We start from the raw sequence: 27404 nt of genomic DNA on the forward strand, positions 1-27404 counted from the left end.
TGGAAGAAATGATCACTTCTCAGTCCTCCCCCTTAGGCATTAAATGTCAGAACTGAGTTGAAAAGTTGGAAAGTACTATAGTACTATATTTGGCAAAAAAGTACCGATTGCTTCACGTGAGTGTAACTCAGCATTTTCGACTACAACTATATCGTCAGCGCAATCTATCATCGTGGTTCTTCCAGAGACGACACATTAATTACACTGTTGTATATGGTGTTCGATAATACTGGGCCCGGTATGGAGCTCTGTGGGACACCCGTAGAGAATGAAATCCTGGGGTTCGTCATCGGTTTCATAGCTATTGAAAATAGCAGCAAGATTTGGGGAAATATAAATTTTCGTCAGTGATTTCCGTAAAAGGTTCCAATCGCCTGATCTGAATGCATTTCTTACGTCCAGGGTTGTAACTACCTTTGCTGGAATTGAAACCTGAAAACTTTGCGTGATTTCCATCATCGACCTCGGCGGCATCAGTGGTTGATCTGCTTCTACGGAAGCCAGGCTGTCGACCTCAAAAGTCTGGCTCTCACTAATGGGGAGGAATCTATTCTGCTTTAATCGTTCTAATATTTTCTCTGTAGGGTCCAGAAGGTACATGGGGCTGTAGGAGTACGGCTCACCTGCAGGTTTACCAGTAGTATCAGCTTCTGCCTCTTCAATGATTTAGGAAATATCCCTCAGACATGCACGTTCCGAAAAATTCACCGAACAAATTTAAAGCATTTAAAAGCAGCTCGTCCCTGGTGACTTCCGAAATTGCCGTCAAATTCAGAGGTCATTGGAAGCTGCCACCCTTTTGGTGGGGGAATAATTCCTGCATGGCTTCTAGCTGGGCTAACAAAAGTCAGGCGTACAATCCGGCTAGACTCCCCTTTCTGAAAGGTGTTTACATTATCTTTGTTGGACAGAATATTTAACTGCACAAAACTTTTAATAGACTGGGTCCTCTTGCATTTGCTTCTCTGCTATCTCAATCGAGGCCCAAGTGTTGAAGGCACTAGCAAACACCGCCGCGTCGAATAGAGATTGTCGAGCATTACCTCCAATTCAAACAGTGTCAGACTTGCTGGGGCGAAGTAGATGTACAGATATACACCAGATTCTGGGCGACTCTACAACGATTGAGGTTTATTTAAACAAATTTCATTTCCTCATTGCAATCAATGCCTTTTTAATTCCGAGCATTTACCTCTTCCCGAAATACGCCGGTTATCCCTTTTGCATAGTAGGCATTTGGGTCCCTGTTGTACTCCCTGGCAATATAGCCTTTCTTCTCATACTCTCTACGTTGATCGGACCGACCAACGTCGCCAGTGCGTCTTCGCCCAGTGCCCAAACATGAGGCACCCCTTTAATGAAATCTACTCTCTCAGACGACGAACTTTTCCGCCCGCGCTGCTGTTAATTGCATTGTTGCCGTTTGGGTACTGCCATAGGCTTTTCTCACAATGAATTCTTCTCCTAGTTCCTCCAACTTAAATTGTTCTTACAAGGCAGTGCAAATTTCTCCTCTAGATGTCGCTTTATCGAGATTCTTGCACTGTACATCGATGTTAATGTTTTGGGCCCGTACTATGGTATTCGCGTCAAGTGATTTCTTAACTTGGTTACGAAAGCTTTCGATTTTGCCCAAACTGGATTTTTTCAGATCAAATATTAGATCCCCTTTCTGGATCCTTCAGATCATATTGACATGATCATCTGTTCGCGTAGGACAAATTGCCCTGACTGGAGATAACAATTGATTCTGAACGAATTTGCGCTTTTGGTTTCTTCTTTGCTTTTTTGTTAACGACCTTAGTCTATCATGTTTTTCCGTACTTTTAGTTCCGTTCATCCGAACAGCTCGTGTGTTTTTTTCCACTCAAACGTTTGTTGATTCTTTACTGGATTCCCATCTTTTTTTAGCCCTTTTTTGTTTGGTGACAGGTTGAATACACTACCGTTAGGTGTCTTTTAGGTCGTCGGTGACACTGTTGGGACGGCAGGTGTCGGCTTTTCTTTGCGACCTCTTTCCACTTTCTGCGACCTATTATAGAGCACCTTAATGTTTCCCACCATAGCTGGTACACACTGTTGTTGTCCTTCTTTAACTTGGACAGTTCAACTATTTTTACTCCAATCTGCATGGAGGGTACTTGGTCCGAGTCAGGACTCTGTTTTCTATCAACCCTGAGCGGATTACTCCTTTTAAGAGCTCCTTAATTCTAAACATTTAATGTGCTTTCCTTACACCTGTTGACACAAAATTTTAAATATATCGTTCCATGTTGAACTTTAGGGAGTAGACAATCACTTTTAAAGGGGGTGCAAACTTTTTTTTAGCTATGCGGGATGTCAAACGAAAGGTCTCAATTGATATTTTTCGAAGCAGATGTTAGTTTTGACATTTGAGGCAAAGCCGAAGAGTGCGGGGGTCTGAAAAGGTTCAATAATTTAAGCATCTATTTTTAGAAACACACAAACGAACAATCTGAAAAAAATATAGTGGTGCATGCGTATGGTATCTAGGTCTCAAAATACTCTCTGTTATGATATCTGCTCAGATAAAATTAAGAATAACATATTTTTGTATTTTGAAAATATATTGCAAAACCCCCTTAAGTTCAATTTGTTGCGCAAGATTTTACAGTAATGTAGGTTTTAATATAAAACAACATGCTACAAAGTTTGGTGGAAATTCTACTATTATTAACAAAATTCCAAGGTTGCTTCTTTTGCATTAAATTACTTTTCCCCAAGACATAAAATGTCGACACCTCATTAAATGGAATATCGGGTGTATTCAACGTATGTACACTATGAGCTGTATATAAATGAAACCATCACGGACCTAATTATTTGAAAAAACTGAAATACTTTTCATACCTGAAGCGCTGAGCTTCCGGTTTCCTACTTGTTTTTTCAAAAATACCTATTCTATACTTGGATGAACGCGTGGTGGCTGATAAGTTTGCAACATAAGATACTTAGCGATGAGACATCATCTCGTTACTGATAACATGAATTGCGTGACACATTGGTCGTACAAATAGCAGTCCTTTTCTACTTGTTCTAGTTATCCCTGGAACAAGCAACAACACCCTTTTGGAGAAATTACAAATTCTCGCAATTGGGAGCACCGCCCCCTGATTAACTTTCTTGTTAAAAAAGAAAATTCGACGAAATAAATTTTTGAAGTCATGTCATCGGTGTTTGAGGGTGCCGGCTATTTCGACAGTTAAGTCCTTGAGGGTTTAACGTGAGCACCTCTCTGGATGACTTAATCCCACGGTCTTCTTAAGGCAAGGATTGATTTTGTAACCACAATCAGAGCCCCGCTGAGGCAAGCAACAACGGTACCAGTCTATACCAAGTGCAAGGCTTAGCATTCATACTGGTGGATGCAAGACCTACCTAAATCTCTACCGAACTAAGGAGTACGGAACCCGAGCTGTACTCACATACAACGGGAGTTCACCCGAAGTATGAGAGTCCAAGAGCTATCTCGATTCCCATGGTACCAGTATACCCCTGGTGAGATTTCGTGACCAATTTGCCACTTCAGATGAGTCCCCGTGCAGACTCAGGTCTAATCGCCCTGATTAGGCCTTTGGAGCATTCGCCTACTGCATCACGGCCGGCAAGCCGAAGTGAGTACAGCGTCTCCCGGTGCCACCACTATGGAGGTTCTCCTCGCCCACATGGCCGACAGGATTGCCGCCGTCTTCCTCGCCGCCACCTCTGAACACCTATTTCGACAAGGAAAAAAGGCCGATGAAGACGATCCCCGCCTAGTGGTGATAATAACAGAAGAAAATGTCCAAAAAGTCGAAAAATTAGTACAGGCCGAACAACGGATTAAATTGTGGTAGATGGCAGCAGAACCACAGATTAGCAAAGAACCAATTGTAGAGATTTTAACTAAACGTTTGCACTTCAATAAAGGCGTGACTGGGTAGCGCGAATGCTTACATCGCTTAACAGACAATACCGATTGGAGATCTGTAACAAATTATTGGAATTGTGTCAGAGTAACTTGGATGAAATTGGCAAGCGCGTTGTGCTCGTTGATGAAACTTAGGTTCGTCAGTATGATCCAGAGTTCAAGCATGAGTCGACGCAGTGGATAAAACAACGAGAAAGTCCAATAAAAAAATTCTAAAAATTCAAAAAGCAGTCGTCGAATATTATATCTACCATTATCTGGAATAGCGAGGGAAACTTATTGAGTATTTACATGGGTTAGGGGACCACAAGAATTCCCAACATTACGCTAACGTACTGGATCGGGTACGTGAGGCAGTTGTACAGAAGAGACGTGGCAAGTTGGCACACGGAGTGCTGTTTCTGCCACTCAATGTGCCTGATCGCACCACTCGGATTCCGAAGAATGCAGAAGTAGGTCACCCATACTACAATCTGGTGCCAAGTGACTTTCTCCCTGTTTTGTTTGTAAAACAAAACCTTATTAAAATCAGTTCAATCTATGTCTGTCTGGCTGTCACACGCACTTTCCTCAGAAATGGCTAATTTGGTGAGAAGGTGGGAACTGTAAACGCCCACACATTCAGTAAGTTGCATCCTTCTATATTGAGTTTGAGGGAGGTCCTCATGCATACAAAATGGGGGTGTACAATTTTTTTTCCATCGTATATGTTTATTTTTTTAATGAGGACAATGCACAGAAAACAAATTCCTTATTACATATTGTCCTCAAAGGAGCAAGCAAATGGCTTACTTTACGCTTAAAACTAGAGAAGGAGACAGAGTCAAAGGACTCAATCTGTAGGGCGTTGTAGGACCGGCATAGCCTCGGGATCGGAGAGTAGTAAATTTCCAGCTCCGCGAAGGGTACATTAAAAATGTTCGCACTACGTGTGTTACGAGAGGCGATGCGGAAGGTAATATCCGAGTTGGCAGAGAAATCCATCAGACAATCGCAGAGTTTTAAAAGATAGAAGAAGATACGGCGTTGCTGTAGAGAAGGGAGATTGATCGTGCGGAGTCGTGACGGATAGTCAACCCGTGGAAGGTTCCTTTTATAAAAGAGGGCCCGGGTGAATTTGCGTTGTACAACATCAAGAGTGCGGCCGTCACGAATGGCGGAAGGGGGAACAGAATACATGGCACTATTCAAGGATGTTTCTGATAAGGTAATTGAAGAGAATTAAGGAACGTAGGATAAAACGAGATTTTTTGGAAGCTTTCTTCATGATGTCAACGATGTGGGAATTGAACGAATATCACACCTACGTCTTGGAAGGAGGTCAGAAGTGAAAGGGGTTATCCACTTAGAGAATAAGAAAAAGATGTTGGGGAGGGTTTAAGCGAATAGCACATCTAGTGGCATTTGCTCAGTGTTAGCTCGTTGATCGAACGCCAACGGATAAAATTACCGAGGTTGGACTGTAAGAGAACACAGTCCAGCGGAAACGAAACAGACGCAAGTAATTTAAGGTCGTCTGCGTAAATCAAATGCGAGCAGATGGGGATGTAGGCGAGGTCATTGATAAAAAGCAGGAAGAGTAGCGGGCCAAGTATAGAGCCTTGGAGGACACCAGAGGAAGGAGAGAAAGAACCAGATTAGTAACCATGAAAAGAAACTTTGCAGGAACGGTGTGAGAGATAGGAGGAAAGCCAGGAGATAACTGAGGGAGGGGGGGGGGGGGGAGTCGAGTAAAGAGAGTTTAGTCATGTGGGCTATCAAACGAAAGATTGTAATTAGTACTTTTCGAAGTCAGTCGTAGTTTTGACAATTTGTTTTTAAAGCGGGGAGTGCGAAGAGTCGAAATTGATGATTTCTTTAATCTGAAAAAATCATGAAGCTCCCTTTGTACGATGTCCAGACTTCAAAATATTCTCCATATCGATACCTTCTCAAATTAAGTTAATAATGGTATATTACTATTTTTTTGGGGAAATTGACTAGGAATCCCGCTTAAGTTTATCCTAGTGTTACAAAAATTTGCAATAATATAGACTATAGTATGAATCATGATATCCGCAGTTTGTTCAGAATCGTTTTGTTACTAATAAAGTTACAGTTTGTTAGTTTTCCGTGTCAATTTACTGCAACAACAGTATGAGTAGTTTAACATGCTAAATACACCTTCATTATGGGCTGCGTACAAATGCTATAGTTCTGCACTCAAATGTACTTAGTTACATAAAACTTTTCATACCTCAAGCGTCTGGCTTCCGACGAGAGTAGAAAACTAAAAGAGGGAGGAAGACGGCTACCGTTTCTTACCAGGGCAGAGGCAACTCTTCAGACGTTGCCTCACCTCTGCCCTGGGAGCAGCGCGACCGAAGCGGCTCGCAGATGTTATACGCTCCCATTTATTATTCGCAAAATACGACAAGGGTACGAATTATAATCAACGTAAATCCGCCTAGAGTTCAGGCTAAAGCTTGGCCGGAGCTAGACAACTTTCTTAGGGATTAGGGAGTCCTAAGTCCGCATTCACTTGATACCGGACCGGACCAAATGGAGAGCAACTTGGTCCACTCTTGATGGTCCATGGACTCTTCTTTTTGGGTTTAACACCCAAGTTTCCAAAATTAAAAGAGAAACGAAGATGGCTACGGCATCTGCAGAGAGTTGCTTCTGCCCTGGTAAGAAACCGTAGCCTTGGTCCCTCTTTTAATTTTGGAAAAATGGCTGTTAAACTCAAAAAGAGGAGTCCGTGGACCATCAAGAGTGGGAATAAGTTGCTCTACATTTGGTCCGGTCCGGCATCAAGTGGATACGGACTTAGGAATCCACAATCGCTAGGAAAGTAGAAAACTATTTCCAGGAATTTTTTTTAAGAATCGACGGATTCCTAAGTCCGCCATTCGCTTCTTCGAGAGAAGAATCCTCCGAAGAATTTTTGGCCCCCTACATGAGGATGGACGATTCCCATCAGGTTGTGGATAAAATCCGGCTCAATAGGTTACGGTGGGTCACTTAATCTGTATGGATGAGGATGATCCCACCCGAAAAGTCTTATAAGGGCAACATCTATGGTAGAAAAAGAAGACGAGGCAGACCCTGTCTGAGATAGAGCGGTAGCGTAGTTCATTACGCCAGACAGCTTTTAGGGATATCGAATTGGTGGACCTCGGCGCAAAGCCTGGATATCTGGAGTTCCTTATTAAGGCAAGCCTAGATCGGATGCCGGTTGTTGCGCCGTTGATAATGATGATACTTTCTTGGTTGTGGTCCACGGAACATCATTCTTGGGCAAGCACTCAAGTTGCAAAATATGACTTGCGATTTTGGTCATGCTGCTCCCAGGGCAGAGATGAGGCAGCGTCTGATGAGTGGCCTCTGCCCTGGACGAAACCGCAAGTCATATATTTTCAGGAGAAAACTAAAGAATATTTTTTCAGTGGCATAAACACATATTTATGATGCGAAAGGTTTATTCTACATGAAGACCATCTGGTAAGAGCTTCTACAACATTGTAGCGGTGGAAATTTTAGCTGCCAAGTAACATTCACCGCCATTCTAATTAATCGCCTTCGTTTCGTTTCTGTAAATGGTTACATATTTTAATATTTTCAATTAATTTTTCTTGATCATGTCATCTAATTTCGGCAATTTGGGTAGTTTCAATGATAGGTAATTTATCTAATTTCAGTTTAATTATGTGGGTTGTCTTTACTTAATGTATTGTTCCTATTCCAAGTCAATATAACGACCTTTTTTAGATTGCGTGCCAATAGGATTGTGGCAGGAAGGGTTGCTGGCCCACATCACATTCCCTTCTGCCGTCATTAGAATGTTCATTGTTAAATAATGATTTATCGAGCATTATAAAGGTGTCCTAAGATAATGAATATTTGCTTTTTGCTTTCCCTAGAAACACTATAATACACTTAGCCGAACGTAACATGAGATACGTTTCCAACCCCACCCACCAAATGATACATTTTCGCACCGAATCGTTCTCAATAATACAATAAAATGTTCTATTTTCAGTTGGTCGTAAATGACGCTTCGAAATGCATCAATATTACATGGCTGGTGCTTAGCTTATCTACATCTGCTTTTCCCCCTGTCAATATTTACTCAACGGTAATATGCCAGACTACGGGTTAATAGTGGAGTACAACTTTCTATGCTCGACCTTGAGCAAAAATCGATCCCTGCCTCTATGTAACGCTAATAATGTAACCCTTCGAACTGCTCCTAACGAATATTGAATTCAGGTGAAATTGAACAGAGAAAATGACCAGATTAGATTGATTTTTTATTGCTCTGCTTTTCCAATTGTTCAAATCTAATAAGGACTTTGATTGCCGTATGATATGTGACAATATGCGCGAATTAACAGTCAAGTGAATATTTTCACTGATATCCATATAATTAACACTTTCAGCCTAATGTGTCCAGGTTAGCAGAAAGTAGGGATTATCTGTTAGGTAACTTGATAGTTATGCGAAAAGGTATTTGTGGAGAAGATTAGGTCTCATACCTGTAGTGGCTTATATTGCTCGTAATTAATTGACATTTTCAAAATAATTATCGTTGGTATTACGCCGGTGAAATATATAGTAAGCTAAGAAAGCTTTCCACTTGTTTGCACACGTGCTAAATGCATTTTTTACCAAGATCCCAGCATCTGCTCTATGAATAAATATAGCTACCGGGGACCTTTCTCAGAACGAATTTGGAATATTTGTTGCAGTTTATGAACAAAAAAATTAGCACTTCTGTTTGTTATTTTTCGCCCTCGTCAGTTTAGTGTTCTGATTAAAGCAGTGAATTGAAATACACATATTTGTGTCTGGTTACTGGCCGAATCCTACGGTAGACAATTTTGTCGTTTCTAAAATAAGTTTGCCGTTGCCAAAATGATTTTGGCCAATTTAGATACAAGAAAGTAATGTTTGTTGACACATATGTCAAGTACACATATATGTTTGTTTACAATTATGGAAATCGACATCAGCGTGTTCTTTCGAAATAAAATCTGTATCTTGTATCTACATGTAGTCTGTTTTCCCAGATGTACTTCAGAATTTATCTAAAATTGAAGTTTATATCCTATGTTTTTTAATGTTACAAAAGATTGCCAGATTTTCGCAGGCCTTTTTTTTTTTCTTGATATTTATTGTTTGCATCTAAAGTATTTCATATTATAAATACTGTACAGTTCGTATATAATGAACCTAAAGGGGTCGGTTGGTTTGGTTGGTTATATTCGGAGTTCGTGAGTCATACCAAAATACATACATTATCCTGGAAGTATTCTTCGAAGAAAGATTCAAAATTGTGAATTGTTTACTTTTTGAAGCCTAATATGTTTTATCTATGCGTGACTCAATTCGTTGCGTTGATTGGCGAATTTCGTAGTTGGGAAAAATTCGCAAATATGGGTCACTTTGTGAATTACACTAACAATCGACAGATCCGTATATATTATTTCATAAAATTCCATGAAATCCTCCCCGTCGCCGTTTGTTTGTGCCCGTAACACACTTGACAAAATTTGCTTATCGGTTAGTTGTTTAGTGCTAATAAGATTGCGGTCAACTCGAATTTACTCACTGGACTCTACTTTAAGTTCTATTTTGTCTCAGCAACTCAGCAATTGCCACGTCCTTTTTTGCATAAAATTTATCAGACTTGTGGTTTTTCAAGCGTCAGATATGAGCGAAACAGTTTGCGACTTTTTTATCGGAATTTTCTTCCATTGAATGCGAAGGAAACTGTTTGCATTCAAAAGGCTAAAAAAACACTAAATTTGCTTTTGTCTTCGTCAGTTGAATTAATCCTCCTTGTGAAACTAATGCGCCAATAGTTACATTACAAAGTATGAACGACTCTCTGATTCATCGGTTGTAATTTGGTACTAGTGTTTCATGGCGTCAAGATCTATTTAATATATCTTTACTCTTTTAAATCAGGGCGATCAGGGCCATTGCTATTTATTTAATTTAAGGAACAATGTATATTTTTAATTACGTTTGTCATCAGCGCGGAATAAGTAAGTAGCTTAATCTAAGTTAGAGACGACTACAATCTGCTAGGGACCTGACAGGAGGCTATCATGCCACATATGCAGCCAACTAAGTCATAAAGTAAATATCTGTAATGAAAAGGAGGGTTGAGTTCTCTGCAAGGCGCGTCTGATGAGAGCGGGCTCGGGGCGGTGTCCAGTCTTCAGAGCAGAACTTGAAAGACTCTCATGAGTTGCTGGCGCAGTTTTTGTTGAGCATGTCACCCCGACTTATCAGATATCGCTGCCATCTGGGTTCAGAAAGGCATTCGCCTTAGAGTTTTTGCCCAAAGCCGCGGACAAGCATTTGCTTGGATTCGGTGTTTAGAGGTAACATTGTTCAGCGTGACGGTGTCGGAATTTTGACGCAGGTTTGATGCTTGTTAGTCTGAAACACTGAATCCACGCAAACGTTCTGTCACATAGCCAAAGAAAACTTTCCTGACGTAACCTTCGCTTCGGAATCAATGACGTCGTTGGTGGACGGGTGGCGAGTTCTGGGGGACGTCTCGGTCAGCGACCACCATTCCGGGGATATGACACTATTGTAAGTTCAGTTATGAGCCTCATAATGATGAGGCGTAGTAAACCTTCTATGTATTGATGGATTGCGAAGTTGCTGAGCTCCTAAGGGAATTGACGACCAAGAGGGGGCGTATAGTAAAGCGACAGAGTACAGATCAGCCAAATGATACTCTGGAACGCAGGAGCAAAACTCGCAGTTGGCAGGACCTAGTTGATGAACTGAATGGGGACCCGTAGGGACTCGTTTATAAATTGGTAACCCGAAAAATCGTGGCTGTGTGGAAACCCAGTTCACTTAAGGTCGAACAAGTGGGCCGTATTGTATGGGCACTACTCTTTGCACATACCGTACGGTTGATGACAGCAGTGCGGAAGGTACGGAGGATTGCCTACTTTTCTCTATGAGAGAGCTGGAAGAGACAGTCCCCTCTATGAAAGGTAACCACTTTGTATGCTTGACACAACCGGGAAAGTGCTCGAAAAGCTCATCACAAGTAGACATGGTGCAGCGGTACGTGCTGCCGAAGGTCTATCCCCAAGACAGTTATGTTTAAAAGCAGAAAAATCCATGACGGATGCTCTCATGCAAGTCGGTTTCTCGAACAGAGGCTTACAGCCGCCGAGTTCAACGGGTGGTGCTCTCCGTAACACTTGATGTCAGAAATGCCTTTAATTAAGTAAGATGAAAAGATATTCCAATCACACCAGATAATTCATTTTACGTATTATCTTTTACGAATATTGAGGGATTAACTTGCTCTGTGAGACGCTAGAGGGTCAGAGGAGGATGGAGGTCACGTCGAGGGGTAGCGCAGGAATCCATTCTGGAGCCCGGCCTTTGAAAAGCGACATGCCAGAAGAGTCGTGCCTGGTCGGTTATGCAGATTATGTTGAGGTACTTGTCGCCGGACGCATTATTAAATCGCGGATAGGCGACTGCTCATGGTTCCAACATAGCGCTAGAAAAAACCTAGGTGGTCATTCTGACTAAAACGAGAATTCCGAACTTGCGACTCATATCGATCAACGAGTGGATAATCGAGTCAAGACCAACGGCTAAGTACCTTGGATTGACGCTCAATTTCAAGATGAGCTTTTTCGAGCAAATCACATTAGCGGTCAAGGCTGCACCTGGAGTTTCGGCCGTAAGCCGACTAATGGTAAACATTGGGCGCACTGCCTCTAACAGACGACGTCTTCTAATGAGTGCAACGCGGTCTGTTCTGCTTTTCGACGCGAGGTATATCGTGAACGTCTTGCGCAAGTACCAAGATTGGGACCTTGCGGGTGGCGTCTACTTATTGCACTGTCCCTGAATCGGCCGTGATGATAATCGCAAAAGTGATTCCCGTAGCCCTTCTTGCAGTGGAGCGTAAAGCCATATACAAGCGCAAGGGCGGTGGTTTCTTGTGGAAAACGGCAACGTACACTAAATTATTGGTTTTGGCAATGTGCGTGGTTGAATCAAAAGTATGATGAGACTAACTATTTTCTTAACCAGCTTCTAAGTGGGAATGGAGGTTTGGGAAGAGCCGATCTCCTGACTGTGTGCTTTGGAAAGGCGGTTGTGCTCCCTAAGATAGGAGTGCTGGTCCCTCGTTAGTTCTCTAACGTTGGGGAGGTGCTTGTTTGCTAGTCCGATGGCAAATGCATTCACCTACCTTACCTAAAATAAAATCTATGCTTAAAACTAAGAAAAGAGATGTAGTCAAAGGAACCAAGCTGTAGGTCGTTGTAGAACCGGCATGCCGGAACAGCGCAGGATTAGGGAGTGAAAGTAACTGTCGAGTTCCAAAAAGGGTGCTTCAAAAGTGCCTACAACACATATGTTCCGGGAGGCAATGCGGAAGATAATATTCGAGGAGGTACCGCTGTCTATTAGGCAATTTAAGTTCAATTTATTTAGTTAAGTTGAGGGAGCCACAGCTTCAAGCACTCAGGCCCTTTGTTAGGCCCATTATACCATCTCCTAAAACCGTCTTTTCAATAGTCTCCCTGATGCACCGTTGGCACTATTTTGTGAATCTGACAAGATCCTCCAAAGGCAGAAAGTGCGCAGATTCTTCATTGAATTTATCGAGGTATCTTTTTCTAAGATCTGAGGAGTCCAGGCAGCTGCCTATGAAGTGCAGGGCCGTCTCCTCTTCTTCCTCATATTGGCTATTGTAACGAGCAGTGTCCCGTTGAAGGCCCTATTAGGGTTTTCATATTCCACTCAAGATTTTTGCCGGCCGGCAGGTGTTCAATTTTACCCTTTAGAGTGGCAGTGGATGCTAACATTGTGGATCCAGACCCTTGGCGAGCCAGCCTGTCAACTTCTTCATTACCAGCGATGTTCGAGTGCCCTGGCACCTATATCAGGAATGTTTCATTCAGTCAGCCAATTTTCAGCAGGAATAAGTGGCAGCTGCATACCACCTGGCTTGATATTTGTTGCTATTTAGTGCTGATGAGGGTGCGACCCTGCCATTTTTATCACAAACATTCTTTTGCTGCCTTTAAAATTGCATAGGTGTATCTCCGCTTTGAATATGGCCGTCATTTTTTCGAGAGATTGATCCGTGATTGGATTTTCCGAAAACATTCCTGCACCTGATCCGCCTTCCATGACTGACCCGTCGGTGAAGATTATTAGGTTTGTAATCCCAAAAGGCTCGTGGCCATTTATCGAGCATTTTTCTTTCTTGGTGATACAGATTATGTCCTTTCAAATTTCGAATTATTATTATTTCGAAACCATATGATCGGCGGGTATAAAAGCCACGTGATGTTTTCCAAGGAATTTTCAGATGGACGCAGGATCGTTTGATTTACTATCCTTCCACGCGTCAATTGTATCACACCTATATGTGCCGCTAGCTACTTTTCGTTTCACCTCTAAATTAATGAGGGGTAAATTTAGGATAGTTTCGAGTGGGGGCCAGGTCTTACCCATCGCGGTTCTGCATTACCAGATCAAACTTTTTATGATCTCTGATGTTTCTTGATATGGTGCTTCCATGTTAGCTTGAAGTCGAGATGTATTCCTAAAGACTTGATTGTTTGTACCAGCTGCTACTGGTACTTGACAAGAGCCAAGTCCTACAAGACCCATCCATCGGTTTCAATAGCTTTGGCCGCAAGGCAGACTTAGCCGTTGCTAGCCCTTTGGGCTGAGGAGTTCGGATGGTCAGAAAGCTGCTGCCGCTAGTCGCTGATGCCCCGGACGATCCTTTTCTCCTAAATTTGGCACAACCCAGAAGTTGTGGTTTGTCCGGAGGCATGGTTTTGCCAGAAGGCGGCTTATCCGTGGGTAACGCTTTGGTTTCAGCAAGTGACGTCGATTGGAGGTCAGGGTCAGGGGTGCTGACTGAAGGTTCCTCCGTTTGGGTTGGCCGTCAATTGAATGGAGATGAACTCAGGGTTTACCCCCTCACTCAGGGTTGGATCGTCACGATCGAAATTTATTTTGTGTTGTTGTTTTATGTCTTAAGATTTTTCATAGTTTGTTGCCATGACCTTTGTTTTATCAGGGAAAGAAAACCGATCTCGGCAGAGCGCCTTCTTCTTCACACTAAGCTAGTTGAAACTGGTCACCCCTTGGCACGGTAGTCATACCTTGGGTTGAGGTTCTCGATTACCGTAGTTTCAGCTCCCTAAAGGATCTTTTTTACTGAGGCATGTTACGCTCACCCTCATGATCGTAGAGGTCACCCACAATAGGCAATATGTCAGCTGCGATGGGCATATAACAGATCTTTTTATTGAGCCGCATCGTATACCGTGTAGGGGGCGAAAAAATTAGTCGTGCGGTCAATTGATATAATAGTGATTTTTGCGCGGTTGATGTAGAAACTGCATTTGCTTTTCACTATTATATAAATTTTCGCCGGTAATTCCCTATGATCGTCTAGACGCAAATGATTGATTGATAATGTAGTGTCAAATGAACAATTTATCGCATATAGTGTTTACATATTTTTTTCGTACATAATGTATTCGTTTATTGAGTTACACCGATATGGAAAAGTTCATTAGACAACTTCTGATGAAAGCCATTATAGCAGAACTCACCTCAACACTTTTTTAGTAAATTGAACTAATCAGAAAACAATGTTCTATTATGTATATCTCCAACTTAACTACCGTTTTGTGGATAAATTCAAGGGCTGTCTAACATCCAACTTTTATAAGTAGAATAGTTCGGTCAATTATCATGAATAATATATGGGGGAATTGATTTTTTACAGAACACACTTTCTATTTTCTCATAATTACTTATGAAATGATGTAGCCAGTCTAAACTTTCTATTTTTCGAGTCAGAACGCATGTTGTCAAGTAGATAATTCATAATTCTCCGTTATAACCTTGACTGATGCCATATATGAGGTATTACAGGTGGTAAGTGCTAGTAAGTTATGAATGACTGGGTAAAATGATCATCGAATCCTCTTGCTGTGGTCGCAAGGGATGGGCGGATATATATTAAGGAGAAAGTTTCCTACAGCAGAGTGTATGTTAATGGAAATTTGTCCTTGAACTTCATTTATTTGAACATATAAAGGAGTCACTGTAGAGTGATTTATGTGACTCATGTTGGTAAACTAATTTATGTAACCCTGATCATATGTAGTATTTTTGTGTTGTAAGTACCTGTGAAACATCAGTGTAAATTAAAACTATTAAAAGGAGAAGTTTTCCAGTTTAACTACAGATTTTATCTATTTAAAGATAGTAGACACGTGTTCCGGAAACAACATGTGTCCTTCTTCAGCACTGAAAAAGGACACATGTGTCCGAAACACGTGTCTGCTATCTTTAAATAAATAAAATCTATAGTTAAACTGGAAAGCTTTTCCTTTTAACAGTTTTACTTAAAATGAACTATATTACACAAACATTACAAAACTTATCAGTGTAAAATTGAAAACAATATAATATTGAGTCTATAATAAGGAGGTGTACATTTTGTTCGTACCTGCCGCTTAAACAGAATATAACTGTGTGGGGTATCAAATGAAAGTCTTATTTTCGACATCAATTGTAACAGATAGCAATGAGGGAAACCAAGATAGAGACTTCAAAGATACTAGAAGTTTGGTGCAAGTCATCATATTATTAACAAAGTTTTTATTCCGTGTAAACTTGCTGCGACGTAAGCCATCGTAGAATATTAGTATCACATTGAAGTGAGTAGCCTGACTAACCAAAGGCCATACATTATCATGCTAAAGAATACAAGCTAAGGAAACATTCTCTTTGTCTTTAAAGTACTGGAGTTTTAATCAGAAATGAAACTACAATCAATTGAGTGTCGATAAAATGGAGTTAACATCTTCTTTTCATGATAGGCATTCGATTCAAGTCCGAGTTATACCCCGCAATACGGATTCTACTTTAATCAGCACTTCATCTAAAAGTGGCAACTCAGAGAACAATAACACACATTAAGCAAGGAATTCGACTTTTGCTCAGGGACGACGGTTGACAAGTGGTACAAATCTTGCAAGCAAGACAGAGTTGGAAGATGACCCCAGACCGGAGCGTCCCGTGGGCATTGCTATAGCAAAAAATATTGAAGAAGTTAAGAACTTAATATTTCAAGGTGCCCGTGTAAAGAAAGCTAGCTTGCAGCAATGATTGAAGTATTACTTACAACTAGTGAGACTATTTTAGCATGTCTGAGGTCTGCACAAAGTGTCTATCAAAAAAGCTCACTCCGAATCAGAAACAACAACGAACAACGATAAAATTATGAACCTAACTGTAAAGACAAATTTATGCAATGGCATAAAAAGGGCCCACAACCCCTAAAGAATTAATTACATTAGAAGGCTTATTATCACGTAGCTTTTTCAATTTTTTTTTAGTAGAATTCAATCAAATTTGGACATTATATTAGTTATATTTTTAACAACTTCTGAGGGTTTTTTAAAAATATTTTTAGTCAAAAATATCAAATTTTCGTGGCATTAGTTCGCTGAAGGTCGTAACTAGCGTTCTCCAACTACGGGACGTGCAGTGACTCCAAAAAAGTTTTAATTTTACATTACAAACTTATTTTCTAAGAATGTGCAGATGAAAATAATTAAAAGTAAATATTTCGCAGCTGTTAAAAAAATATTTCAATTTTCACCATTTTTTTCAGTAATTCCTTACTTCTTTTCCTTCCTTACTTTTTGAGCTAGAATTCCCGCAAAGGTGAAAAAAATCATTTTGAAAAATGCGTTTAAAAAAAATTGTTTAAAATATTGCCTTTGGGATTTGAAGACTTTTCTCACTCTTAATTACAAACAAAATACAGTTAAAACAAATACAATTGTACTCGTAGAGGAGTCTGATGCCAAAAAATAGGGTAACAAGATTACGTAAAGGTATAAAGCGACTACCTCCTGGCTCCATGGTGGAACCGAAAACTGCAAAGACTCAGGAAATCAACCAGACGACTTCTCAATCGTGCTTGTAAAAGCAATAAGAATAAAGACTGATTAAACTTCTGGAAGACACAGCGTGAACATTAGAGTCTCGTAAAACGTTCGAAACAAGATTTATTTAGAGCATACTGTAAGAACCTGGCAGGAGAAACAGAGATTTCCAGGCTGTGCAGCATCCTTAAAAGGTGAGGGGCACAGGGCGTTGGAGGGGAGGGGTGGAAGATATTAAGTTATTTTGAAACGTAGCAAAAACTGGGACGAATCAGGAGAATGGGTGTTAGAATATACATGCGTTTTCTACACTTCAAAAACGGGATAGCATTCTGAAGCAGGAGTCTACCTCTTGAATAAAAACGAGACGTGGGCGTTTTCCTTGGAACAATGTGCAATGGTCTTTCAGGCTGAAGGGTATGCGGTCTTAAGGGCAGCAATCTGAGTGATTACTGAACGTGAAGAGCAGGCGCACTGAAATCTGTAGGGATAATCCAGTTGCATTGAGGGCGTTGAGCAGTCCTTCGATCACGTTCAGGAATATAGAAACGGAAATTTTGCGATACACAAACAAATTCCGGATATTCAGTTAGACGTAGAAATCGGGTAGCGGTCTGGAATGATCTGAGCATTCAGACATCTGTAATCCCCACATGGTCTCCATCCGCCGTTGGGGTTTAGAACCATGTGTAGTGGAGAAGACCAGCAGCTATGTGATGGTCTGCAAATACTCTATTTTAAAGGTATGTCAAATTTTTTCTTAGTAACAGCGAGCTTCTGGGGTGATACTGGACACATCTTCGAAAAGATAGAGTAGCCTGTGGTGCTGTATATCATGCTTAGCTGGCTGCAATAGACTTCTTTCGGTAGTTGTGTTGCTGTGTTTTTGAAGGAACGCGCAAATGAGGCAGCAGTTAATATGGACGAGCTGGTACACTTTTTGTCTTGCCAGCGAAGATGCGATGGTACTAGCAAACTTCAGGATCCGCTGAGGTCCTCAACGCGCGATTACTCGGTCGTCCCTTTCAGTTGGCGGACGCCAAACGGATTCGGGACCTACGCTCTACCCTTGACCGTGGGGAGGTGCTATGTCCAGAAAATATGGAAAGTGCTATGTCCGCATAGATAATATGATAATCTATGCGACGACATACATCATGAAAATATCTCTCTTTAATTGTCACATTCAAAACGGATCCCTTCTCCCAGTGGCAAAGATCGATATAGAGAGTTCTGAATGGAGGAACACCAAGCCTATCGGCCTTGCTTCGTTTGAGTTGGCGAGATGATTTAATTTTTGTTTGGAGCGGCTCTCGGTATTCTTCGTTGGATTTCATCCTCGAGACGGTTCGCCAGCTGTTACACGGTTGGTCGTCATCGTGGATAAGGGGTCGACAACAGAGAGCAATCAAAAAAACTTGCGATCAACTGCAAGTTCTTTCGTGATGCGCTACGCGGTAGCAAAATGATTACAATATTTGTGGCAGCTTCTGCCTCCCTCATGAGCGTAATAACTTTCGCCAGAGAAAAGACCGCTTCCGATTGCGGCTCAATGCTCATTAATATTCTCTGGTCAGCAAGAGAGTTCTCCTATTACTGAACGAGAGCTGGGTTCCGAAGGCGGACCGTATTGAACTCCGGGAGTCGAGGCTTCCTACTACTGGAAGAAGATACGGATAATCCATTAAGTGATGATTTCGTTCGACGCCGATGTCAGAACCACTCATGGCTTGCACATGTAGAAGACAACTACTGAATAATACGTTGCCGGTCAATTGAACCGCAACTGCCTCATGGCAGAATTTGTCTTCAAAGAGTATCCCACCAATGATGAAACAGTGGAAGTTGCAGAAAGTCGCAAACGTCTCACCATGTTTCCGCATTACCAATCTGAACAAGATGTTACCAGAGCTCACATGCAATGCCACCTTTAGAGGTCTTGGTCTGCATTGAGTTGATAATAGAAAGCCTCATTCTCCCTTCATTAGGAGTTCTTGATTGGTGCTTAGTTCTGCACTATTGAGGGGTTCGCATTTTGGACCGAAATCTCGTAGTTAATATTCTGTCTGATATCGGTTCTCAGGACATGTGGGGGCGTCTAGCGAATGCAATAACCGATATCGGATTCACGCTTTCTTCCGGCGCGCTTGCTAGAGTACAATAGCACAACGTAGTAGTGTCGTCGTCAATATGCGTTCGTACAATCCAGCATCCAATCATAAACCGTTGACGAAGGAAAAAGTTTGTAGCCGAAAAATTAGCCCGATTCCGAGACTTTGTACCCGTTTGACAAACAAGGAATGCTCTGATTAAATTCTGATTAGTCCGGATGGAGTTCACTTTACCTATTCCCTGAGACGCTTAGGTGTTACACGGTCATTCACACAATGATGATTCTTCCCTCTTCCGCGTCCAAACGGACTTGGAACCGTCTCTGGCATTAATTGATGATCATTTCATAAAAAATATTTGAAAAATGGCAAAAGAATAGTCACACGAATTTTATATCTACAATTTATAAATATTGACCTTGAAGAAGCTTTGCATTGATTGTAATTACTGCTCGCTATATAATAATTCGGCTAAAAATCAACATTGGAGTCCATTTCACTGTATTTAATCAATTAAGCAACACTGACCAACATCGTTACCATACTTTTTCAGGCCCATTAAATACAAAATCGTTTTACATATAAATATTTTCGCGGAAAGTAATTAACTACCAACGCAAAATCTAATAAAATTAAAAAGCATCTGAAATTAGAACGAATCATATTTTGTAGACGTCATTAATTTCGTGTTTTTCGTTTTCATTTGAGATTCTAGGTCAGCGCTCGCATCCCAAAAATTTTTTCAGTACGAAGAAGATAACAGTTTAAGTCAATAGGAATCTTCTTGGAGCCACAGCAGTTGCCTTGATAAAAATGAATTAGTTGAGATTCTTTGTATCAAACGAACCAGAAAAGGATGCAGGTTCAAAGCCGACAGAAAGATTGAAATGTCTTTTTTAATCTTTACCATTCTCTTGCAGTAACTGCAATGCAATTTGATAACAGATCTAAAATATGCAGAGTTTATCGAGCGCTAAGTGAACAAATGAACACATGCAGAATTACGTGATTGTTTTTATTTGGATTTTTTTCCAATTTTATATAGAAAAGTTCTATTTTTCCAAATTTTTATCATAGTTACAATATATATTATCAAGGTATCTATATTCCGCTTGCATCTATATTTCTTATTCAAATTCCATTTGTGTATTTTTTTCCTGTTTATCCACTATTCAAAAGCAGTATATCTTTCATATTTGTGTTCATTATCATATTCATTAGTCAAAGGTGCATGACACCAATTCTTTCCAATTCTTTGATACAAATATAAAAAGCGACGTAGAAAATATCTTACAAAAATTATATGGAATCATTTAGTACAATGAACAACATGCGATTGCAATCAATAAGCCGAGCTTGTTTGAAACCTTAGTCTTAGTCTATGGCTAAAGCTAATCTTCGAATATTACCGCTAACGCCGTTTATCAGTGACTCAACTTTAGCAAACTGTCATAAACCACAGTATTTTATTGAATTTCACAATTACGAAGATACTGTTATATATTGATAGTAGATGTGATTATTCTTTTGCATAATCCGTATGACAGGAGTAATTAATTCTTTTGGGACCCGATAGCAATCAAGTGTTCCTGAATGAACGAAGAAAATTTGCCGACTTCGTTTTATATGCAGGAGGTCTACTTCATTAAACAAGGAGTAATGGGCACGGGTGAAAGACTTTTTTTTATGGCCTAGTTATTCATTGAATCTTTCTTTGCAAGGGCGCACTAATTATTTAAATTGTTCGTCTTAACTCTTTTCCCCTCATTGATTTGTCAGAAACAGAAACTCAAAGCAATCGATAGCGTTCGCATATTTCATGACTTGGTTGCATATTTATACTATTGTCCACGAAAGTCTACACATTTACAGTAAAACTCTGTTGTTATGCATCTATTCCTCTCCTCGAAGCAATCGTTAATTTTTCAAATTCAAAGATACATACATGCAACCGCAATTTCAGGCATGAAACACTAATGTTGTTGTTTTACCTTTTTTCCAGAATGACGAAGGCGTAAGTCAGATACGAATAAAAGTCCTTGCTGGGAAAAGTTTAGCAAAAAAGGACATTTTTGGAGCAAGGTAAAATTTCTCTTTGTTTAAAAAGTTGTCAACAAAATTGTAATTAAATAAATTTTCAGTGATCCTTATGTACGCATTGATTTGAATACAATAAATGGCGATATAAATATTGATTCAGTACTAACCAAAACAAAAAAGAAGGTAATCGATAGTTACATTTAGAAAGGTCTTATAATTAATCATATTTCCTTTAATGAATACGTCGAATGAATAGACACTAAATCCTGTTTGGAATGAGGAGTTCCTTTTTATGGTGAGTAAAATTGTACAATTTCATGGTTGTAATGTTAATATAAGTTTGAATTATTTATAAGAGGGTTTGCCAAAGTTACTAGCGTTTAACTATGTTTCTAATAAATTCAACGGGTCCGGATAGCTCAGTGGTTTGAGAACAAGGCTGTCGTTCGAAAAGTCGCGGCTCAAATCTAACTGGTGATAGTGGAATTTGTATCGTGATTTGACGTCGGATACCAGTCGACTCAGCTGTGAATGAGTACCTGAGTAAAATCAGCGTAATAATCTCGGCCGAGCGCAATGCTAACCACATTGCTTCCTATAGGGCACTGTAATCGTGCAGTGTACCGTTACGGCCTTGAATGAATTGCTCTAACACACTTCAAGGCCCTGATCCAATATGGATTGTTGCGCTAACGATTATTATTATTAATAAATTCATTAGGAGGCGCTACAGTGTATATTCTTTTGAGTGTTCTATGCAAAGTACAGCGTACTCCGCATAGCTGGTTCGTCATTGGAAATACTGGAATATAATGATGAAATATCCAAGTTATCTGGAACACCACGCCAATTGGAGGCGTAGTTCGCGCTCGCGGTCATCACTACTGATGTCACATGATATACTCACGCGCTCGTCGGCCTGGACGAGGACTCGATTGGGCTCGTCGCAGACGTACTCGAAGAGTGCTCTTAGTCAAAATTAAAGGGCACCCTCATCAAGCGATTGTGGGTAAGTGAGTCACCAAAGCTGAGTCACTAGCTCACGGAGCTCATCTTAGGCGTCCGCCCCCCGAGCCAACTGCTGCGCGAGAAGAAGCAGTTGGGTGGGGACAAGGAGCTTCTGAAGTCACTATGTGATTCCCGGAAAGTACCTAAACCATCTTGGCCTGTGCGGACTCCGGGTCTTTGGAAGTATTAGCAAATATGTGGTTAGTGTAGTGTCGCGGGAGGCCACGATCTAAATTGACGAGCTTCATCAGACAGTGGCTACCCTCGTGGCTACCGTCTCTATGCTAGCGGGGAAAGTGGGAGCTTTGTATTCGGGAGGTACGTCCCGAATCTGTTCGCGGCCCGCCAATCGAAATGAGCGGTCGAATAGTCGCTCCTCGGGGACCTCAAGCAATTCTGCTGTTTGCTGGTATCATCGCATCTTCGCTGACAAGGCAAAGAGGTGTACCAGCCCGTGCACGTTCACAGCACCAAAAAACTAACTCTTTGGGAGCTTCGGCGGCGGCTGTCCAAAACGCAGCTTTGCGCTGCTTAATCATCTAACATCGGCGAAACTTTTTAAATGGCGTTTTGACATAACGGACATCAGCAGTCCCATATTAGGCGCAGACATCCTAGGCGACTATGGATTGCTGGTAGATCTGCAGAACAGTTTCTTATAGACCCCGCGCCCTCACTCAGGTCTCAACTTGCTACCTGCTCAACCGCCTATCATTTTTGAAGAAAAAAACCAACACTCTCATCCGCGCGCTTCTTCAAAAATACGACAACATAACTACAGAAAGTAGTCTCTCGCAGCCAGCTAAGCATGATATACAGCAACCCATCCGTACTACTGGCTCCCATATCTTCTCGAATGTGCGTCCATTACCAGCCCCAGAAGCTCGCTGTTGCTAAGAAAGTGTTTGCCATGCTTCTAAAGCAGAGTATTTGCAGACCATCAAATAGCTGCTGATCTGCTCCACTCCACATGGTTTCAAAGCTAAACGGCGAATGGAGACCGTGTGACGATTACAGGCGTCTAAGACCATTCCAGACCGCTACCCTATACTACATATCCAAGACTGCGCACAACCTCGCTAACTGTCGTGTTTTCACTACCTTGGATTTAGCCAAGGCGTACCCTCAAATCTCTGTAGCTCCAGAAGACATTCTGAAAACGGCAATATGCACATCCTTCGGACTCTTCGAGTTCACATGGATGCCTTTTGGTCTATGCAATGAGGCGTAAACTTTTCAAAGGTTCATCCACTCTATCCTGCGAAATTTTAATTTTCGCTTCGTGTGCTTCGATGATTTTTTGGTCGTTTCTTCCTCTGAGGCTGAGCATTTGGAACATCTCGAATGCATTTTTTAACGTCTCCTTAAGGTCTGTCTTAAACTTAACGTTGAAAAATGCAAGTTACTTCAATAGCAGGTGAAGTTTTTGGACCACTGAGGAAATCCACTTGGATCCAGATAAGGTTCCGGCCATCACAGACTTCTCACAACCTAAAACAGTCCCGGATCTGCAAAGGTTTTTGGGCATGTTAAACTTCTATCGTTGTTTCTTGTCCAAAACCGCATAACATAAAGCCATCCTCAACGCCTATTTATATGGGCCCAAGACCAAAAGCTCACGGGTGCTTGCGCGGTCCAGGCATTTGAGTTAGCCAAACGATAGTTGGCCGACGCTACGAGGGCCATTTGAAAAGGCCGTGCAAAAATGAAAACTTGTTAATTGGCTGGGGTAAACATTTTTTATTTCTCGACATACTCTCCTTTTTCGATATAGTCTCCTTTAGGCTTATATACGAGACTGAAAAATAGCCATTCGTTTCTGCAATCGGCTCCTTGTTTGAATAAAATCTTTTCCCCGCCAGCCATTTCTTTAAATTGGGGGACAAATAGTAGTCCAAGGGAACCAAGTCTGGAGAATAGGGGGTGTGAAACGAGTTTCATTAATTTCCATTAATTTTGCGACTACAGCTGCTGAGGCGTGAGCTAGTGCGTTGGCGTGATGGAAAAGGCCAATCGTAGGCGTTTTTCTTGCAGCTAGCTTTAATAATGTAATAGTTGTACCCTTTTCCAGATAGTCGATGAGGATTATTCCTTGCGAATTTTAAAAAACTGTCGCTATAATCTTTCCGGCCGAAGGAACTGTCTTCGGATTCGGATCACTAGCAATCTCATTCACCTTCAATTTTCTGTCATCCATCACCATATCATGGATTGTATCAATGATTTTTTGAATAGTAACCTCAACAGGGCGTCCAGAACGTTCAACGTCACTTGTGCTCATATGACCAATCCAAAAATTTCGAAACATTTATAAACTGTTTATCTAGCTTCTCTTTAGTCTCCTGAGGCGTGTTGCTTTTTATAAAGTAATGTTTTATCACCAAACTTTTTCGTCCATTTTTTTTAAAATCGCTCGACTTCCACGATTCAAACGAATGCCAAACACAAAGAAATAGACCGATCTGACAGAAACTACGTATGTGTTCTTCCAAGATGTACTACTAACTAAACATGACCTCGATACGCACCAGTAGTGTCAGACAGATGACAGATGACTTTGCATGGGCTTTTCAAACGACCCTTGTATCCGTCAACCAGATGCACCCCTAGCCGTATTCGTCGATGCTTCCGCATTGTAGTAGATGTTGACCTTCACCACAGGATAAACCAAATAGGGCAGTCGATTGGCTTCTTTTCCAAGAAATTGAATACAGCTTAATGGAACTACAGCACCTACGATCGTGAGCTATTAGCCGCGTACTTTCGATACTTCTTAGACACAGACCACAAGCCTCTTATCTTCGCTTTTAAGCAGAAGCCCGACAAAGCATCCCCTCGGCAACTTTAACATCTGAACTTCATGAGCTAGTTTACTTCGGGCATCCAGCACGTGTCCGGCGAGGACAATGTACTTGCTGACGTTTTGTCACGTATTTCAGAGATGATAATCCCTGCAACGATCGATTTTTCGGCGATCGCCGGCTTGTCACTAGCAAATATTTCTGGCCTTTAATGAATAAGGATGCTAACACCTGGCCCAGACAGTGCATTGCCTGCCAGAATTGTAAACTCACCAAGTACGTCCAGAAAGAAGTAAACTCATTCCCGCCTGATTGCCCCCTTGCGACACTCGCATGACTTCTAGTATTGCCTCACAATCATCGATCGGTGCACGCGGTGGCTTGAGGCAATACCTTTGGCCGACATTTCCGTACAATCGTGCGCGAGGTTTTTTGTCGGAAATGAATCTCACGCTTTGGATGCAGTTCGAATGTACCTTGTTCTCTGAGTTAGGTAAATTCCTAGGTACCTAGATACTAGGTGTACCACCCGCAATCCAATGGGATGCTGGTATGCTGGAGCCCACTATAATGGCACACGATGACTCTTCGTGGTCGCAAGTCCTGGTTTTTGTACTACTCGGTCTACGTACAGTCCATCGTGAAGAGTTTGTCGCCAGCTCCGCCGAGCTAGTATACGGGAAGAATTTGAGACTGGTTGGCGACCTTGTGTTCGATACTAGGTCAGCCCTTTCCACCACTGGGATTTTGCGCTTGCTTCGAGACACCGTGGCCAAGCTAGAATCGCCCCCGCCATTCCGTTATTCTTCGATGAAGAGGTTCCTTGATGTTTCACCATAGTATAGTCTTAGTCTGCGTTATTCGGGGAGTTGCTATCCATTTCTGTGGATGTTTTTTGCTATTCAGAACTTGAAAAATGAAAACGTGATTCTAAAAATTTCGTTTCAAATCGAGATATCCTTCTTCATATGAAAGAGGAGGAACGAGGCTTGCCTGCGTTTGTCTTTAACAGTGGTTCCAGTATTTTCTGTTGGTGTGTTAGCTAATGAGCTAAATGCCCCAAAGTTTGCACGTTTGATGAAGTTGACAGATATAGGCTCGTCCAAGAGTTTCGAGTAAAATACCAACTGTTTGAATCTTTCATCAACTACAGAATCTACAAATTAAACTACAACTACAAAATTGATCTGCTGATTCGGATGCTATGTCCTGGGGTACTGGACAGTATAGTGCGCATCAGTTCTTATTGGTAGCTCATCTTGCTATTAGTGACAACAAAACTCTTATCCGTCGGTATGATGGCCGAAGTGGTTGAGGCATCAGCTATTTAATCTCGGCCTCGTTCTCTGTGACTGCTCCGCGAACAAGGCAGTAAATAGTTTTTCGGCTGGGTTTGAAGCTGGGCTTTCATATAAATTTCATTTTTTGATAAAAATGCCACGTGCTGTGCACTTATCAGAAGAGAAACGTGGATGGATCACAGGATTAAGAGAGGAAGGTGAGAAAATTATTGAAATGACAGCAAGATTTAATTTCATCAAAATGCCGCTGCGAACTTTCTATTCATCATCAACGGCGCAACAACCGGTATCCGGTCTAGGCGTTTTGCGCCGAGGTCCACCAATTCGATATCCCTAAAAGCTGTCTCGCATCCTGGCCTACGCTATCGCTCCATCTTAGGCAGGGTCTGCCTCGTCTTCTTTTTCTACCATAAATATTGCCCTTATAGACTTTCCGGGCTGGATCATCCTCATCCATACGGATTACGTGACCCGCCCACCGTAACCTATTGAGCTGGATTTTATTCACAACCTGTCGGTCATGGTATCGCTCATAGATTTCGTCGTTATGTAGGCTTCGGAATCGTCCATCCTCATGTAGGGGGCCAAAAATTGTTCGGAGGATTCTTCTCTCGAACGCGGCTAAGAGTTCGCAATTCTTCCTGCTAAGAACCCAAGTCTCCGAGAAATACATGAGGACTGGCAAGATCATAGTCTTGTACAGTAAGAGCTTTGATCCTATGGTGAGGCGTTGCGAGCGCAACAGTTTTTGTAAACTGAAATAGGCTCTGTTGGCTGACAACAACCGTGCGCGGATTTCATCATCGTAGCTGTTATCGGTTGTGATTTTCGATCTTAGAAGAAATTATCAACGGTCTCAAAGTTGTATTCTCCTATCTTTATTTTTCCCGTTTGAGCAGTGCGGTTTAATGTTGTTGGTTGAATGGTTTTCGGTGTTGACGTTGGCTCCATATACTTTGTCTTGCCTTCATTAATGTACAGCCCAGGATCTCGCGCAGCCTGCTCGATCTGGATGAAAGCAGTTTGTGCGTTTCAGGTGGTTCTTGCCATGATGTCGATATCGTCAGCATCGGCCAGTAGTTGGGTGGACTTAAAGAGGATCGTACCCCTTGCATTTACCTCAGCATCACGGTTCACTTTCTCTAGGGCCAGGTTAAAGAGGACGCATGATAGGGCATCCCCTTGTCGTAGACCGTTGGTCGAATGCTCCTGCTGCTTTTATCTGGCCTTGCTCATTG

At 41.6% G+C, this 27404-nt stretch overlaps 1 protein-coding gene across 8 annotated transcripts in view; it reads left to right on the forward strand.

Moving 5' to 3' along the window:
- Positions 1–27404, forward strand: part of LOC119647424 (E3 ubiquitin-protein ligase Nedd-4) — a 176152-nt gene that overhangs the window by 39073 nt on the left and 109675 nt on the right. For all 8 annotated transcript variants that reach the window (XM_038048324.1, XM_038048326.1, XM_038048323.1 and 5 more), the window contains 3 exons: positions 21019–21098; positions 21158–21239; positions 21313–21351. In XM_038048324.1, coding sequence (XP_037904252.1) covers positions 21019–21098; positions 21158–21239; positions 21313–21351 — 201 coding nt within the window. The remainder of the gene's footprint in view (positions 1–21018; positions 21099–21157; positions 21240–21312; positions 21352–27404) is intronic.

This window comes from Hermetia illucens, chromosome 2 (genome assembly GCF_905115235.1).
Source record: "Hermetia illucens chromosome 2, iHerIll2.2.curated.20191125, whole genome shotgun sequence".
Classification (NCBI taxonomy): Eukaryota; Metazoa; Arthropoda; class Insecta; order Diptera; family Stratiomyidae; genus Hermetia; species Hermetia illucens.